This window comes from Bidens hawaiensis, unplaced genomic scaffold (genome assembly GCF_021521415.1).
Source record: "Bidens hawaiensis isolate Kalapana, Puna unplaced genomic scaffold, B.hawaiensis_p1.1 tig00020125_1, whole genome shotgun sequence".
NCBI lineage: Eukaryota > Viridiplantae > Streptophyta > Magnoliopsida > Asterales > Asteraceae > Bidens > Bidens hawaiensis.
In genome coordinates, this window is record NW_027493061.1 from 145,793 (window position 1) to 165,937 (window position 20,145).

General features: G+C 34.1%; 1 protein-coding gene across 1 annotated transcript; it reads left to right on the forward strand.

Annotated features, from left to right (window-relative positions):
- The first annotated feature begins 10,687 nt into the window (after window positions 1-10,687).
- On the forward strand, window positions 10,688-19,115 carry LOC143559935 (11-beta-hydroxysteroid dehydrogenase-like 2). Its single transcript, XM_077048355.1, has 6 exons — window positions 10,688-11,040; window positions 11,254-11,446; window positions 13,641-13,726; window positions 14,655-14,786; window positions 14,866-14,994; window positions 18,784-19,115. Exons 1-6 carry the CDS (start codon window positions 10,858-10,860, stop codon window positions 19,039-19,041), a joined length of 981 nt encoding a protein of 326 aa, XP_076904470.1. The 5' UTR covers window positions 10,688-10,857; the 3' UTR covers window positions 19,042-19,115.
- The last annotated feature ends 1,030 nt before the right edge of the window (window positions 19,116-20,145 follow it).

A 20,145-nucleotide genomic window follows, 5' to 3' on the forward strand; every position in this document is an offset into this window, starting at 1 on the left:
GGATAAAGGATTCATACGACCTAGTGGGTCGCCATGGGGTGCACCAGTGTTATTTGGGAAATGAAGGACGGAAGTGTTAGGATATGTATTGATTAGGGAGAATTGAATAAAGTGACGATCAAGAATAGGTATTCACTTCTTTGAAGTAAATGATCTGTTTAACCAACTGCAAAGGGCGATTTATTTTTTAGAAAATTGATCTTAGATATAGTTATCACCAAATGAAAAAAATCCAAGAGGAGGACGTTGCAACAACAGCGTTTCGGACTCACTACGGCCATTATGAATTCTTAGTTATGCCTTTCGGGCTAACAAATGCGCCGGCAGCATTCATGGAACTCATGAACCGAGTCTGTAAACTTTATTTTGACAGATTTGTCATAACATTCATTGATGATATTTTGATATATTCGCAACGTAAAGAAGAGCACGAACGACGGTTAAGGAAAATTGTGGAAGTGTTAAAGCAAGAGGAGTTGTATGCGAAGTTTTCGAGATGTGATTTTGAATAAAGAAGGCATAATCCTTTGGTCATGTTGTAAAGCAACAAGGATTTCACATAGATCCAAATAAGATAGAAACCATTAAAATTGTGCCAAGAGCCGATTTTAAGTCTCCCTGATGGAGACGATGGTTTTGTCGCGTATTGTGACGCATCGCGAAGCGGGTTAGGATGCGTGTTGATGCAGAATAATAAGGTTATAGCCTATGCTTCCCGACAGTTAAAGGTACACGAGAAAAATTACACTACTCACGACTTAGAACTGGGAGCGGTTATCTTCGCACTTAAAATCTGGAGACTTTATCTCTACGGTACGAAGTGCACCATCTTCACTGATCATAAAAGTTTGCATTACATATTCGATCAGAAAGAACTGAATATGAGGCAACGAAGATGGGTCGAGTAGTTAAGCGATTATGACTGTGACATCCGTTATCACCCCGGCAAGGCTAACGTGGTAGCCGATGCCTTGAGTAGGAAAGATCGGATTAAGCCATTGCGAGTGCGAGCGCTGGGGATGATAGTCCAGTTGAACCTTTCGGACCTGATTCGAGTCGCTCAAAGTGAGGCGTTAAAAGAGGAACAATTGGAAAAGGAGGGACTTTACGACAATGAGAAGAATGTCGAACAGCACGTGGACGAAATTCTCTACTTCAAAAATCGGGTTTGGATCCCGACCCTCCATGACCTTCGTGAATTAATCATGGACGAAGCGCATAGATCGAAATATTCCATACATCCGAGATCGGATTAGACTATTGATGATACGAATATCTGAAAGGATTTTATTAATGGCCGAGTTTGGAGAAAGATATGGTTACGTATGTTGGTGAATATTTAAGTTATGCAAGAGATAAGGCTGCGTACCGAAAACCCTTGGGAACGCCACAACGACAGAAAATTCGCCAATGATAGTGGGAATAAATTACAATGGATTTCGGGACGCAAATTCCCAAGATATATCAAAGGCATGAGGAAAATTGGGTAATCGCAGATCGATTAACCAATCCTCGCATTTCATCTCAATCCATGACGATTACCACAATGAATTCTCGCTCAAATTCATGATGGTGAAATGGTATCTCGTCGTGGAGTACCAGTTTCAATTATCTCAGATCGAAATAGTCATCCTACTTCCATTATTGGAAGGCGGGGAAGGAAGCATCGAGAGCTTGAAGCTTTCTATGGGTGAAGTAATTATCACCAATTTGTTGAATTGAAATTGGGCGCCAATCAAGCCATAAGATTTGAATTGATTCGAAAAACAACCAATCGGATTTATAATATTTAAGATAAGCTGAAAGCAGCGCGAGATTGGCAAAGGATTTATGCCAACATTCAAAGGAAACCATTGTCATCGGAAAGGGGTGACAAGGTATTTTTAAGGCATCACCTTAGAGAGGTGATATGAGGTTTGGCAAAACCGAAAATAGCTCCTTAATATATTGGGCCTCATGAGACTATCTCCATGATTGGTCATTTAGTTTATCGATTAAAGTACTCCATGGGCTAAGTACTATACATGATGTTTTTGCCATGTATATGGATTGAAAAGTACCTAAGCGACGAGGCAACGAAAGTACCAGTAATGGAGGTACTCATAGATGACATGCCTGATATCATAAATAATTCCGTAGAGATAGTAGACGAGAGAACTAAACAGTTTGGACATACCAAGCTTTATTGATTAAGATTAAATGGAATTCACAGCGAGGACCAGATTATACCTGGTAACGCGAGGGTGAATTCTGAGGGAAAAACCCCCACCTTTCTCTCGGAAGGGGATAGTGGACGTGTAAAATTTCGAGGACGAAATTTCTTAACGGGGGGAGAATGTAACGATTCCGACAAAACCCGGTATACCCTAACCGGTAGACAATAGTTACGTTATATTTAACGTCGGGTACATGAATTACCATAGTAATTTTTACGAGAATACATGGTTCACTGTATTGATTGTACGTGAATATATAATTCATCGTATTGAATATGCGATCAATCGATCGATAGTTATTGAAACCCGAACGAATCGAGTGTTCAATTATAGACGATATCTATAATATTTAGTGATTTTACGAAGCATTAATGCTTCGGGATAAGTGAAGTACGGCGCAGAAAAAGAATTTCGATTTAATGGTACGTCGGTACATTAAACGAAACCTTCAATACCAAACCGAGCAAGAGATGATCGATCAAGCCGAAAAAGATGGGCAATAATTAATAATATGATGTTAGTTAATAAATGCCATGGTTTAAGTTTTTAAAGTTTTTAAATCGGTTTTATATAAATTTTATTTTTAATCCGAAAAACGACCGTTTTAGCCTCGTTTTAAGCCGAATTAAACATTTAACCGAAAAACGAACTGAACCAGATTATCCAAAACATTATCCGGATTGCGAAAATCCAATTGTGTGGCTAGAATTGAAAGAGGTGGGTCTCACCCCACCCCCCTCATATTCCGATCGGACTAGGGTACTCCCTTACCCTTCATTTTATTTTTTTTTTACAAAGCATTCCAACATTATCCATCTTTCTCTCAACAATTTCATCTAAAAACCGAGAATTGTAGCAAGAACAATGAGGTAAAGATCGAGTTATATTCGTTTTCATCTTCGTTTCTTGAGTTTGTTTGCAAGAAAATGAGGTTTCAAAGATGAAAACCGATTCTTGCATGATCAAGTAATGTATACGGGTTATACAAGGGATCTTGGTCCAAGAAGAGAGTTAAACGAACCAAAAACGAATTTTTACGGTTTAAATCTTTGTTTTTGAATCATAACCGAAACTATAGTGTAGAGGCTTGATCGTGAGTGTAACTTGCTTAGTATTGTGGTATGTTGGTTGTAGGTTCTGTGTTTAGTGGTAGATAAGGCGGAAAGACGAGTTTGTAGCTTGTAGTGGCGGAAAACGAAAGGTATATTCGGTTTATGTTCGGTTTTGGAGATTCGGACTGTGATGTGTTTAGAGTTAGGTCATGAAATTTTACAGAGGTGTTAGATATATGAAAATATGAGTTCTGTGAATGTTTGGTAATTTTTGGACAAAGGATGAATATTTGGTGAATTTAATGCTCGGTTTTGGCCAAAAATGGTGAAAAATAGTTAAATATCATGAAAAATTCTGGAAAATTGCAGATAGGCTTTTTATATCATGTATAAGTCACACACAAAATTTGAGGTCAGTTGGAGAAGTCTGAGTAGGCTTTTCGGTTAAACGAGGTCTAGGGTTTTCTAGCTCGGTTTTAGTGAAAATGGCATGTAAAAGAAGATTTTGGTTCTGGAAAAATTACAGGGGACTATGTGGATGGCAGAGGACATCCAAGAAAAATTTGGGATTTTTCTAAGATCGTTTGGTATTTACGACATATTTAGTGTTTGAATGGTGTTTAAAAATAGATAAATAAATTTTAAATATAGAAATTAATTCTGGAAATATTTTTATAAAATTCCCCACTGTCAAAAAGTGATTTGTGCAAAATTTCAAGATCCGAGACTAAACGGATAATTATTTGTACTAAAAAGAAGATAAAAACAAACTTTTAAAGTCTAAAACGCATAAACCGGTAAAGTTCGTCTAAACGAACTGACGGGTGCATAAAAACCCTAAAAATGAACTATTTTCATATAATAGAGTTAATCAAGTAAAAATGAATCATCCGAAAATAATTCGGATGATTTGGGTATTTTTAACCGAATTAACAGTTTCCGGTACGCTAAAGACGGAAACGGGTCCCGCGGCCAATCGGGGCGTCTAAACCGAGCTATAATTTCACATCTTTAATTAAATTATCAGTCAACCACTATTTTCGGGTCGTGTGTGACCAAACTCATTTTTGAAACATAAAAACGGATAACCGTGCTAGGCACGCAAAACGGGGAAAACAAGCTATTAGAAAATTGACTGTTGAACTCTAAACGACATCACAATCTGAGTCCGGAGAAGTGTTTCTGGGTTAACAATGCCCCCAGAACGGGTACAGTGCTGGGCTAACAGTGTCCCCAGATGTACCCGTTGATACAGTTAAAGTTATATTAATAATGAGTGTATAGTAACGATCGTAGGGATCATATTACAGATTGGACGTGTTAACTGATAATGATTGTTGTTACCTGCTTGCATGTGCTAAGGTGAGTTTCACGAGCCCCTTTTTCTGAATTGTTTTCAAATATTTTCCCGGGGCGGAAGCATGTTACTATTGAAATGTTTAAGTACATACTGAACACATGGATTTGCGTGTATTTATAAATATTTGATTGTACGGGAATCGTACGGAATGGATACAGTACTGGGTTAACAGTGTCCCCAGATGTCTCTAGAAGTGTATCGGGGTTAACATTGCCCCCGGAATGGGTACCGTACTGGGTTAACAGTGTCCCCAGATGTCCAAAGAGGTGTTTCTGGGTTAACATTGCCCCCGGAAAGGGTACAGTACTGGGTTAACAGTGACCCCAGATAATATTATATTATGATATTGATTTATCAAGGTTTACTCAAATTGTGAAACTCACCAACTATTCGTATTTGACCCGTTTTCTCACATGCTTTTCAGGTACAATTAAGATGAAGTGATTGCTTACGTGCTCAGTGCTTGATGTGTGTAAGATTTGCGTGTGGGATGTTGGAATACATTATAATAAACAGAATTATGTATCGTATTGTATGATGTGTGTATCACCTAGACGGTAATGAAATACGAGATAATGTAATTTGAAGTTTAGTAATGTAATCAGTTTTCTTTATAAGCAATGTGGTTGATATCAGAGGTGTCTGTTGCATCCCGTTTACGTTTCCGCTGCGGTTTCGGGGTGTTACAGTTTCTCAACGACAGGAATCTGAATATGCGGTTTTCTTAGGTCGCGATACGCGATGAGATGGTCATATAGCCATCGCGTAGCGCGATGGAAATAAAAAACGGGAAAAAAGGGTTTTGACCTATATCTTCTATTTTACGAAACCTAATCAGTTATTACGACTTCCAGCAGCTGTTAGGAGATTTTGGGTGAATTCCAGGGCTACCAATCATCTCTTGATCAATTCTAATGGCCTTCCTCATCATAATTGAAGATCTATCGATGACGATGCTCGGCTAGCCTTCTCCGAATCATACCCGGGATGTAAAGTTTGTGTTATTTTCAGTTTTCTCATGTACTAAGAACTAATACTTTGTAACTGTTGATGATTAATCTATGAGTATTGTAACACTCGTTACTTTTCAAACCCAAAAGTCCGGCCCGTTTTAATTTTTTGTTTTTTTTATTTATAAATGTATATAAATATAAATATATATTTCAAGATTCGTCAAGTTATAAATCAATCATTTTCTATTCGTTTCGTTTAAATAACAAAACTCCAGTATTTAAGGTTGTACTTAAACGAATCTCGAGCTACCCAAGTATAATACGAAAGATATCTAACTTCATAAACTTTTGTATCATTTTTGTAACATTCAAAAGTTCAAGGTTTATTATGTAAATATATTTTAAATTATGTTTTAATCATATATGAAACATGAAGGACCATTTGTGTAAAAGTTTCAAATTATAATAATATTATAATAAAATAACATCCCACCCAGCCGTCCCCCCTTTCTTTCCCGTTTTCCCGACGTCCACCGCCGGCGACGGCTGCGAACAACTTCGGCGAACCCCAAAACACACCATAATACATATTCGTTGATCAAATTTATTAGTTTGACGCGTTTATCCATTACCCACGACCATAACTTAATCATAAAAATGTGTTTTAACACCTAATCAATCCGCAATTAATCCTAGTAAACGGCCGGAAATAATTAAAACCTATTAACGAGCAATCAAGTCCCTACGCTCAAATTAGTAATATAAATAGGATGCTAATCATCATATAAACTCGTCCCAAACATCAAATACATCTAATATACTCTCTAAACCTCATAATCATTCGTCAAAAACCCGATTCCGGTCGCCTCGCCGTTCACCACCAATTAAACGTTGTTACAGGTAATATTTATATTCATTATGATCTTTTTTATCCGTAAATCCAAACCCCTAACAAGTTTTGAGCAAACATGGAACGGATTTAGAGTATTAGAAAGCTAGGGTTTTATTGAAGAAGATGAACTTTTAGTATATGATATATATTTTTGTTTCTGGTATCACAACAAAATTAACAAACTGGTCTACTGATTATTTCATGTGAGTCTGGGCAGAAAGACCCTGGTTCGAACCCGGGTCAGCCCGTTTTTGTTTTTCATTTTCTTTTTAAGTCATTTTCTTTTATATAATAGATAAAATAAAATCTATAAAAAAATATATTTTTTTTATGAATTACAATAAATCGAATAAAGTTTATTTATATTAAATAAAAATTAGTTTTAAATTATATTTATCATATTTCACCTAAAAACACGACTTTCGTTTCCGATAAGTTTCGTTAGAAACCCGATTAATATATTATAAATAATTATTATTGCGTTAAACTTTATAACACGCCAAAGAAATTATTTTCTAAATAAAATTTCATTAAAGATCCATAATTTATGATCGCTATAGATTTTCAAATTCGCCAATCCTTGTTTAAAACTCGTAAAACATATATATACTTTCGTTCGTAAACTTTAAACTTTGTTAACATATTCGTTGTTCAAAATAAATATATTGTTAACATCAAAATCCCATAAACGTTATAATATCCAAACTCGATATTAATCTCGTAATTTAATATTAAAATATTAATTTGTTAATATTCGTTAGCGTATATAAATCATATTATCCAACTCATAATCAAATTACATTCAATACTTCCAAATCCCGACAACCCGATTTATTTCCTTTTATAAATTGTTAGTTAATATTTTATTTTGTATATTCAATTCTAGTTCGTGAAGTTCAATTGATTTGGTTTCATTCATACGCTATTGGTTTTATTTCAAATTTGTCTTCAACTTTAAGGTGAGTTTCTCACACCCCCTTTTTACCCTTTTTAACTATTTTTGGGGTAGCATATATATCCTATCAACAAATCAATTTCATTTATTTATTATTACAAACTACAATTCGTTACATGGACTTGTGTGTTTATTTGCTTACTTGCTCAAAGATTACGTGCTCATGGTTTCCTCATTAAGTATGATCATACGCCCCCCTATGCACTCAGGACCTCGATGTTATGAGTGGAATAGGGACCCCCGATCCGAGTACGTTGGTTGTTACCAACGGAAAGGACACTTACTTGCGCTATTATCTGAGTACATTGGTGCACAATCCCAACTGGAAAGGACCTTACTTGCTCATTTACACTTGTTAATGGAATTGTATATTTTTTTATGTACTTATATCAAAACTTGTGTGAACTCACCAACTATAGTTGACATTATTTTATATATATGCTACATGCACAACGATTAGAAGATATCATGAGAAGAAGACATTAGTACTTAGGTTATATTAATAAATGGACATGTTAATTGTTATTATATTTTCCTTGTATTCTTTGTTACAAACTTGTGTACTTGATGTGTAAATCAATTGATGGTAATATTGTCACTTAATAGTATCACATGTGTTTGAGCAATCTGTACGTCACACTCGGGCGTATTCCGCTTTAGCCGGGGTGTTACAAGTATTGATGTTTAGTATTGTTGTGCATTTAGTCGGTTTAGGTTTACGTTGATCAGAACGATTAGTTTGACAGTTGCTATAATAATTGCTCATAGGACTGTTTTGACTAGTTGAATTCAATGAAGCATGCAATTGCCCTTAGTTGAGTCACACTGGTAGGGATTGTTTGATAACCAGTGACGTGTGTTAGGGATTGTTGGTGCCTAAGGTTTAGCTCGTTAGTCAGTTTGTGTTAATCAATGATAGTTAATCTGTTAGGTTGCATGAGATTACTGTTTGTATGCATATACTTGAACCCTGGGTGTGATTTGCTTTTATTAATTGCTTGAATTTGTTGAAGTGTTTAATCAGTATTAAATCTCAACCTTATTTGCTTGCGTGATCAACACTACCATTCAAACTTCATAATATTAGAAATTGTTTACATGATTACATTGACCACATACTCCTTGTTTTCGACACCCTACTTACCCTAGCTTGCATATGTGATTAAGAATTGATTATAAGTGTTTTTGACTAGATAACGACAGTTTAGCATCATTACGCGCAAGAGTTTTTCGCTAACACCACCAATGTTCAAAGCCTCCTGGTTAAACCTGGTGATGAAATCTTCCAACGTTTCATTATCTCTTCTAGTCACATTAAGGATGTATGTTGGGTCACTGATGTGACGCCGTTGTTGGCTAAATTGTTAGGTGAACTTACTTGATAAGTTATCCTAACTTGTTATCTGGCTTTCTGGTAGTCTTTCGAACCAAGCCCTCGCTGCTCCGACCAACGTTAGTGTAAAAATGTGGCACCATAATGGCATGGTCCACCCTGATACTAACCCGGCGGCTATGTAAGTTTATAAATGATCGTCTGGAACTGACAGACCATCGTACTGGCCTACCGTTGATGGAATCTTTGGGTTTTAAGGTAGCTCCGCCTCAGCGATCTTTCTTACGAACCTTGACTTTCCCGTCGATGTAATTGGTCGGTATGGTTCGGAAAAGTCTTCATTCGCGTCTGGATGGTATTTTATTAGCTTTTTCGTGGCGGCGTCCAGACCCCTCCAACTTGCTTCGTAGTTGGGGTCATCTAGCCGCGAGTCACCTTCCAGACGCGATTGATGTGACTTGTCTTCTGCCTTGCTGTTCTGTCAAACGACTGGCGCTTTTCCAACTGGTGTTTTTGTACGAACTGGATTTGACTCCTCTTCGTACTCATCCTCTTCCTCTTCACCATTACTGCTGGCTTCCGCATCGAACAATGTTCTTGGTTGAACAGCTGCCCCAGTTTTTCTTGGACCTTGTCCCTATGTTTTTGTTGTTCAGCTTCTAACCATGCCATTATTTGTGGTGGCATCGTTACTTGTGACCGTGATTTATTTTTGCTTTCTTCGAAACGGTAGGGAGGAGGGTGGACTCATCAGCGATGCCTCCACCATTACTGATTACGTCAACAATTTCTATGTTTTCTTCTTGGTTGGTCTTTGACTATTGGCCAACCTCTTTAGCTGGGGTTTCGCCACTCATCTGGATCAAGAAAGGAGCGTTTTAAGAGTTTTGACTATTCTAGCAATATGCACGGATGGCGTTAGTGAAGAAACATGGATCCACCCTTTAGGTCTAACAAGTTAGTCCAAGGGTAATGGTTGAGTGTTCCCCACGATGGGTTATAATCCTTCTTGGCGCAGATGAGTATATCCTGCAAAACAGAACACCGTGAGCTCGTTACGAGAAAAGGGGGGGTGATTCTCTCGTAACCACCATCCGGCGTGAGAATCAGTACTTGGTAGTATGATAAGAATGTATTGAGAGAGAAAGTTATATTGTTGGATCGTAGATCCTTTACCCTTTGGAGGTATGTTGGTATTTATAGCTGGAGGAGAGAGAGTATGGCCAACCACCTTATCAGCTTTTTCACCAATTGTATTCTCCACTCGTGCAGCTGTGGAGGTTGGTGGAGGTTGGTGGACATCATTGCCTTTTGACATTGACGTGGTGTACTATTTTGTACAGTCCTTTATGTGTTGTCAGATCCCCATTGGTTGGGTGATATTCCCGATGTAAATTTTTCATTTTTGTCCCATGCTGGTGGGTATCTCAGCGCTACCATTCCCGAGGTGTCGGGGATTGTTTATTATATTAGGCTACGGCTATGGCGCCATGCAGCCCGCCTAGCGCACCGTCAGTCCGCTTTTATCAAGCTTATGGTTATGGCGCCATGTCCTCCGCCCAGCGCATAGTTTATCCACTTACTAGGTGTTATACTAATTTGATGGTGGGTTCAATACCCAACCTCTACGGTCCACAACCTCTATCAAGTTCCAACAAAGTAAACAAAGAATGGATAGAACTCCACACCTTTAACAAAAAAGTAACTTAAAATGTTCAACTTTTTTGAAACAAATTTATTCCATTTTATACAACGTAACAAGACGTGTATGGTAACTCTCTTTTTGATTAAACCCGTTAGGATTTTTTAACAGGTAGAAGTTTTTTAATTCAAGTTGTTGGAAATAAAAAAAGTGACTTAATTAACACATGACGCTCTAGTGACTTGTTAAGTAAGCATGTAGAATATACATGACATTCCAAGCTTATAATAAACAAACTCACAAACCCAATAACATATCCCCATATCTTCTGTGATACTCTCACTGCATGTATCCGGCATGCGTGGTGATCGGTACATAACTCCGTTTGCATTTTCAACCAACACACTTTGAGACAACATCATTTTACGGTCATATATCAAACATTATATTACCAATGGATCCGATTCACAAAGTCCTGAATATATTATTTCCTGTTGTATCAATCTTCTTATTCATCTTCCTCGTACCTATACTCTCACTTTACCGCCTCGTAAGGTTTTGCGTTAGATCTGTGTACCTGGAAAACCTCGCCGGAAAAGTAGTATTAATCACTGGAGCTTCCTCTGGAATCGGTGAGGTAAGTTATTATACATACAACTTTTAATTGTTCATTCTGGTTAGGTTTGTGGTTCGGGGTCGTTTCATTTGTTTTTGGGTGTCAGCTTCTTTTTTGTTTTTTTATTATAACATTTTTTTTACTAGTTTCTTGCTAGTGGTGGTTTCGTTTTAATACCAGTTTAGTCTTTCAATAAAAATTACGACTAGTGTTTTTTACTGTGTAATTTTGAAGTATTTGGCGTATGAGTATGCGAAACATGGAGCGAGACTAGCGCTGGTGGCGAGAAGACAAGAAGTGCTAGCGGTGGTCGCTCGAAAAGCGAAGGAGCTGGGATCACCGGCGGTGATTGTGATCAAGGCGGACGTTTCAAAGATTGAAGATTGCAAGAGATTTGTTGATGAAACAATCAACCATTTTGGGGAATGTGAGTTTCGTAATTAATCTGATTATTTAATACTTAACGATAATGATTAATGATAGAAGTAGATATAAGAGTAATATAAATATTATTTAGTTTAGTTATATGCCATGTTTTATAAACCGGTTCAAACCGGTCGGTTGAACCGGTTAAACCGGATTTCGCACAGTAGGCCGGTATTTTGAGTCCGGTATTTTTGACCGGTTTGCTAGAACATCGTACCGGCGGTTTTTGTCTAAAATACCGGTTTTTTACCAGCAAACCGGTTTTAAGCCCGATAAACTTTTGATATTTGCGGCCCATATTTTTTCAAAATTACTTTTAACCCAACAATTAACATTCAAACGTGTAAAATTTATGACTATTTTTTTAAAATTGACTGCTTTTGCATAATTTTTTAATATGGATTATCTTTTTGATTATTTTTTGTTATAGGAATCATTTAGTTTTGGGTTATTTTTGGATTGAAGTTACATTTATAGAAAATTATAATGTAAACTATTTAACCGGTTGAACCTCCCGGTATAACTCGGTTATAACTCGGTTCAACCGGTTATACCATTTTTTAGTTCATTCTGGTACAAGTAAAATACCGGTTTTTAAAATATTGGTTATATGCAAGCCAACATATTAATGATGTACACACATTAAGTATGTTTTAAGACAAAATTTGTTCATATTTACGACATTGATTTAACTAAAGCCCATTTGATGTTGATTGATGATCTTTTTAGGTTAGAAAGTGTTTGATTCAAATAGTTTTACCAACTACTACTATATATAAGTGTAACACACCAACCGTACGCATATACTTGGTATCTGGTTTTATAGCTCTAGACGTGCTACGAATTTCATGGTATCTATTTGTACGGTCATTACACATTTACACTTATCTATTCACGTATTTCTAACGTCTCACTAGTTGTTTGATTGAAATTTTGTCGCTCTTCAAAGAAATTTAGTCATATAACTTTTTCAGGTGTCTTCAAAAATCTTTCTAAGAATAAATGCATTTGTTTCAAATAGAATATTTTATAAACACTTATACATATTGTTTGAAATGATAATATAATGGACTTTTTTCACACTCTCACATTTATCTTATAGTATTTCAAATATGTTTTATAACTAATATTATAGTTAAACATATGTCTTTTTAATTATAGGTTAGAAATATTATACAGATAATTTATTTAAATATTATTTAACTATTGTTTATGTATTTATTCTCAAGTTTTAATGTTTCTAAAGAACATTTTTAATTTAAATTGAATATTTAGTATTAGCTTAAAATTTACCGGTGATTCACTAGGTGTTCAAATGGTTCTCAATATTTATTATAGGAAAAAAAGAATATTGAATCAAGAGTTAATTAGATGGATAGCAACGGGTCACCTTGTAGTTGGTAAGACATCGTAGTCCATTGTTAATAATACAATATAGGTAAATTCGCAATAAATAATTTCATCTTTTTTACATTGGTTGATAGTAATCTGATTAATCTCACTTTTAAAAATCACTATTAATGGTTGAACCTTTCAATTATTTTTGTCTCAATGAGCCTCTGTTAAAAAACACTTAACGTCAAGTGTTTTTTTCGAGTTTTACACTATTGTTTTTGGCTTAAAAGATATGAGTCGACGGGGGTAAAACTTATCTCAAAACACGGTGATTCAAATGACTTTATTTTTGTTTATTGGAAATTCAAACACCCGAATTAAAACATTGTTTCGTCGTTTGGATCACCGTCTCGAAATAAGTTTTGCGTCTTTTGACTTGTATCTTTCTTTCGATCAAATGCCATAAAATATTGGTTTGAAACTCGAAAAAAAACTTAACGACATTCATTGTTTTTTACAGAGGTCCATTGAAACAAAACTAGTTGAAAGGTTGGACCATTATTAATGATTTTTGAATATGAGATTATTATCAGTTAATAAACAAAAAGTGAGATTATTGGTTACGAAAACAATCAAAGTCCTTGTGTAAGTAGTTCAATAGCAGAGATAAAGTCTCTAATTAAACATTCAAAGACCGTGGACTGGAGTTCCTGGAAACAAAAAATTTACCTATAAAAATAGAACGAAAAACATTAATTACCACTTATTTTTTTGTTTTATCATGTGGATACTTTGTCCTACCGGTGTATATATTTTTTTATCTAACGCTTTTAGAGTATTGTTAACTTACTTTAAAACAGTGGATTGTTTGATAAACAATGCTGGAATCGGAAAAGTTGGTCTCTTTGAAGAACAGAAATACATAGCCGACCATACTTCAGTCATGGTACTCATCCCTGTCACACTAACTTATTTTTAATCATTTTACAGTAAGTTTCTTACTAGTCCATAAACTATGAAACGTAATAAATAATTTAAAACTTACAAGGTAACACGCTCATTTCAAAATTAATATGGAAAAATCTGTTTAAATAATCTTAACTATGTACTATTGGCAAGTTACAGTCTCAATTAACAAGTTAGCAACTGGCATTTATATATTTTAATATATTTGTTTCCAACGAGACGCAACTAGCAGCGGCTCTTATTGTTGGAAAACCATTTTGGTAGGGATGCTTGGGTTCTCTAGTGGAGATCCAAGTTTGGTTCCCGCTTGTGTCATTTTAGGTGGATATTGACAATGAATGACTTGAGATAGACCTTGTACAAGGTTGTCAGTTCGGATTCCGAACCCACCCGGGTTTTTGTCCCACCATGTGTTATGCCAGAGAGTTTTGCTCTTGTAGCGGCACATTGGCATTCAAGTGACAGCCGGCGGTATGATTTCCCGAGGAAAAGCCCAAACAAACTCTAAGTCAGCATGTGCCCGGTTAAGACAATATAGTCTGGCCAAAGTGAGGCATCGGAGCTCTCCAAATTTAATGAGTGTGTGCAGCAGCCTAAATAAAATAAAGTCGATATTCTAATAAAAAAAATATAATACATATGTTAAGAGTTAGGACACCCTATATTTATTAAAACAATTGAAAAAAAAGTCCAAAAGTAAATAACCTCTTGCAATTCTTTTTTCTTAAACTGATGGAACCAACTCCAAAATTTAAATAACTAATTCTTGATTACGATTAAACAGGCTTAACTATGCTGATAATATAGCCAGTTCTTAGTTTTTATCCGGTTCTGAGAACACCTTTAATTTCATAAACTGAAATGAAATAGAAAAACATAAGTCCATAACTTGACATATATTTTATCAGGATATAAACTTTTGGGGTTCAGTTAATGCCACACACTTTGCACTTCCACATCTAAGGAAGAGCAAGGGAAGGATAGTTGTTATCGGTTCAGTTGCTGTATGGTTCAACTCACCCACCATAAGCGTGTATAATGTATGTACAAAGAATGACATTTCTTTTTAATAATTGTTTTCATAATTGGTCAATTCTGTTCTCACCGGTAAATCTACAGGCAAGTAAGGCAGCACAACAAAGCTTCTTCGAAACCCTACGGCTTGAGCTGGCTCCAGACATTGGAGTATCGATCATGACTCTTGGGCTAGTTAACACGTACTTATCTACCCATGAATACTTATCCAAGGTAAATTATTATAGGTCTATGAATGTATATTAGATTACTTAAACAACTTTATATGATGCATGATTAGCAGAAACTATGTGTGAAAGTTGCTATACATACATACACACACACATATATATATAGGATTGATTTCTTTTGAGAACTACTTTGAGTTTTAAGAACTCGAAAGATCTCAACGTAACAAATTTTTTTTCGAATTTTTTTTACACATGTGTAATACGTAAGTGTAATTAATGTACAAAAAATTACGGTATTTTTTTACACACCGAATCGATTTTTTACACATTTGTAACTAACGTTTAAACTTGTGTAATTATCAAAAATACTTATTCTCTCTTCTGCTTTATTTTTTTAATTAAATTTAATCTAAGCCACATATTTCATATCATTTAATTAAATGTGTGGTTCAAAATTGAGTTCTTAAAGTTTTTAAAACTCACCATGGTTCTCAAAATAACCCTCCCGTGGGTTATAATAAAAGAAATAATTTTCTAGAAAGAGTAAAAATAAATCTAAGTCATTGGATATATGATCTAGTGGTTGAGATTGGTACTTTTTAAAATACAAATTAGTTTCTTAAGATCAAGGATTTAAGCTAAATAGTTTCCTAACTCTAAATTTTATGTTATTCATACTCTTTCTACAAAACTATGTCCTTTTATTTTAACCCACATATATATATATATATATGGGTTGTTTTAGATTGTTTCTTCTATTATTTATTTACTTTTTAAATTTATATTTTTTTATTGTATGAAAGTTAATAATATACTTATGGTTTGATGATAAATTGTTTCACAAATAAATGAGATGTTATAACCTACTTTAAAAGCTATATGGTTTTAATTAGACTTAAGACCCGTTAATTTTTTTTACTATAAAATTGATTTTTTAATTATAAATAATATTTATGAAAGTTAATAATATGTTTATGGTTTGATGAGACCAAGACCCGTTTATTTTTTTTACTATCAAATTGGGTTTTTAATTTAAATAATATATATATATATATATCTTTTTTAAAATAAATATGATATTAAGTTTTATTATATCCTATTTTATAGGAATTTTACATAAATAATTTGGTGAGAATAATTTTTAATTTAATGAGATGTTATAACCCTATTTAGAAATATCTGGGTTTGATAAGATTCATACCCATGAATTCGGGTCAAATGCATGAGAGGTCTTCATTTAAAAATCAAGCAAATATGGTGACTCCAAAAAAAGGGGGAGCGACCACATCGCGGCACGTAGGATTTTTATGTTTTCGTTTATATATATATATATATATGATGAGTATCATTACAGAACTCATAAATTATTTTAGAACTTTAAGAAACCCTTAAAAACAAACGTATTTTATAAAAGTTTTTGTATGTTAGTGTTATTTGAGTGTAGTTTTATCATTTTTTTATATCTATGTTTACGACTACAATTTTGAAAATTAGTTTTTATACATATCTATGTTTTTTTTACACATATGTAAATTTCATCATCATCATCATCGTACTCAGTATATCCCACCAATAGCAAAGCTATGGTAGGGTCTGAGGAGGGTAAGATGTAGGCAGCCTTACCTCTACCCCATAGGGATAGAGAGGCTGCTTCCGGTGAGACCCCCGGCTCGATAGTAGTTTTGCATCAAGCCTTGGGCATAAGGCACATAGCACTCAATCATCGGGACACCAGCTGATCGGTGCATGTACCCTTATCTTTCAGCTATCAACGCCACTACATGATGCCTGATTAACCGTCCGTCACTTTTAACGTTATTTTCACGAGATTAGTAAAATAACGTCAAAATTAGTGCAATTTCACTTTTGCCCACCCGAGGGTTCACACATATATACATCATATGTGCGCACCGCAAGCAGGGCTAACATATGTAAATTTGTTAGTACATAAATTTTACACATATGTAAACTTGTGATTAATATATGTAATAATTTTTTTTATATAAAATATGATAAAACGACTCTTAAATAATGTTAATATATAAAAAAATTTTAAAAAATGTTTGGTTGTTAAGAGTTCCTAACTTTTTTAGAGTTTTTAAATGATACTAACTATATATATATATAATTATTTACCATAAAATCATACGTGTCACTCTCAGGTTGTTCTCCCCATTCTCTAGAGCCACCAGATTGCTTGATTTCTAAATGGAGGCTTCTCATGCATTTTATCCGAATTCGTGGTTATGGGTTTTACCAAACCCGGATAGTCTTTAAATGGGTTATAACATCTCATTTATTTGTGAAACTCATTCATAATCAAACAATAATTTTTGTGGGTTATGAGTCTCACCAAACCCGGATAACCCTTAAAGGGATTATAACATCATTTTTATTTGTGAAATAACTCATTAATCATCAAAGACTAATTTCCACGGGTTATAGGTCTTTACCAAACCCTAATAGCCCTTAAATGGGTTATAAGATCTCAAATATTGGTAAACACTTTCATCGTTAAACCCTAATTTAATTTATCTCTTTTGCATGTTCTCATTTGTTGGTCTATCATCTCCTTCGCCGGTTAACTTCCGATACTACCCACCATCGTCAACTACATCAACGTCCCTTTTTCAATAGATAATTATTTGCGTTTATGTTTGTTCATTTAAAAAAATCAACATGCCTGTGTTCGTTTATGTGTGTTCGTTAAAAAACTAAAAAACATACACATCTCAATTGAAAAAACCCAAACGCTAAAAAATATAATAACAAACTAATATATGTGTATTAAATTAAAACAAAACTACGTTAAAAAATAAAATAAATCATCATAAAATAGCAAAACGATTAAAAACAAAAACTTGAATAAATCACATAACAAGGAAGGATCAAACTAGTATATATATATATATACATATACATATATATATATATATACATATACATATATATATATACATATACATATATGTGAGCGTTTATTATATAAAAGCTCGTGTCTAGGCTGACCTTTACAACCCACTAGTATTACACACAACTTAATTACCCACAAATTCGTTTAAATCTTTAAAATAAATAAGTTAAACACGTCGTATTTTCCTTTTGTATTCTTTCATAATATGTATTCTTTCATAATAGTTCATTTAATATATAATTTGTTTTTTTTTCTCTATAAACATGCAATATTTAACTTATTCAAACATATATTTTTGTTTGTTTATTATTTTTTTTCAGGCGTTCTAATATAATTTTCATAAATAACGACTGATTGTTTATTAACGTACATGCTTTTTTACATTAACAATACCAAAAAAAAAAAATACTTTATCTTGAAATAACTCAATTTTTAATATAATCAAAGTTTTGCTAAATGATTATTCAAAATATATGTTCAATATATATATATATATATATTAGTTTCGCTTTTCCCACATGTAATTCTAAACCTATACACAAAAACCACCTAAAAACGATACGATCAATGACCGCAGGGGTGATTTGTGGGACAACGAAAACAAGTTAGGACTTTAGGCTCACACTTAATTAAGGTATTCAAGTCTAAAAAAACATTATATATAAATATATTAGAATGGATAAAATAAACTCAAAGTAATGTATTGGTTTTGTGGTAGGCTTGGTTGTTATTAAATTTTAGTTTACAAGTTCAAAACTTGTAGTAAGCAAAAAAAAGAAAAAAAATTCCTTAACAATTGTTATGAAAATGCCACAAAATCTTGTTTTGAATTAGGCCTCCACATTCGTTGAGTCAGCCCTGATCAATGACCGAATATTTAAACCACGAGCAAGCTAAATATATTATATTTGTTGGCAGACAAATTTAGATTGGACACCGTTGCTATCTGCGGAAGTGTGCGCTAAGGCAGTCGTAAATAGCGTGAGACGTGGAGATGAAACCTTGACTGAGCCTAAGTGGATGCGTACAATGTATCTATGGGTGATGTTACTACGCGAGCTAGTGAGCATGACCCTCCGGATCCTTGCAAAGAAGAGAAAGCGTGTGTTACGAAAGCAAGAATCACGTAGTAATGGCAACGGTTCGGTGCATCCACTCAGTTTCAAACATGACTAAACATTATGAAGAACACACGAGATTTGTATTTGGTAGCATGCCTCTTAATTAAAGCACCCGAACACAATATTAGCAATAAAAGCTTGTTTCACCGCATGTAAAAGATTGTTAATGTGTATTTAATATTATTATTTTGTTCATGAAAGAAAATAAATTGATCACGTTATAGAGTAATATTTTGTAACAAGCATATTTTAGTTTATATATTGGTTTAGTACACATGTGTATTATTTATAAAAGATACTTTAACTTTCGAAAACCTTTTCTAACTAGAAAAGGATTGTATATGATGTTACGAAAACAGAGTAAACTTTATATGAAAGCAAAGTATATTTGAAGTAAAACATGCGAAGTATACTTGAAGTAAAAATTGCGGTGGACTTGGTTTAAAGTGCCAGTTTTTTCTAAACGTTTAAAATGCACACATAAGCCCATGCTTGGCTACAACAACAGTGGTTGCTGACGGAAGTTATCCTCACGGGGGGTTTTAGCCCCCACTCAGAAGCTTATGAGACAGTGTATTTAATAGAATTTATAGGGTAATTTTGGTTAAAAGCAAATTTAGACCCCCTTTTCTTTTTTGTTAGGCCCTCATGCTCTACAATCTTTCAAGTTTTAACCCAATGAACAAGATTTAAAAGCCCAGCCCACGTGTATTCTTGCTTGTTAATAATGATCGATTAAAAGAAAAGAGAACAAAAATCTAATGCTCGCTGAAACGAAGAACACGATTCATGTTCATTATTTGTAAAATACTCAAAGAAGTTATAATTTATCATTTATATGTTCATTTTATCTGATTATTTATGATATATGAGTGTTTTTGAGTGAATATTGTTCTAAAAGAAAGTTATATCAATGAAAGAGGTTCATCTAAAAGACAAAGATACAATATCAGCAAGTAACATTGGTATATAAATTATTTTATTGTAATTTTTTTTATTATAATTTTAATTGTTCTGACAGAATTATCTTATTTCAAAACACAACGGCTTTCATTTGGTATGACTTATTTTCTAACCTTTTGTTCGTTATAGTTGATGATATTGTGTGCAATTTTTAATTAAAAGCTTTTGTAATTTGTAGCATTGAAAAAAAAAGTAT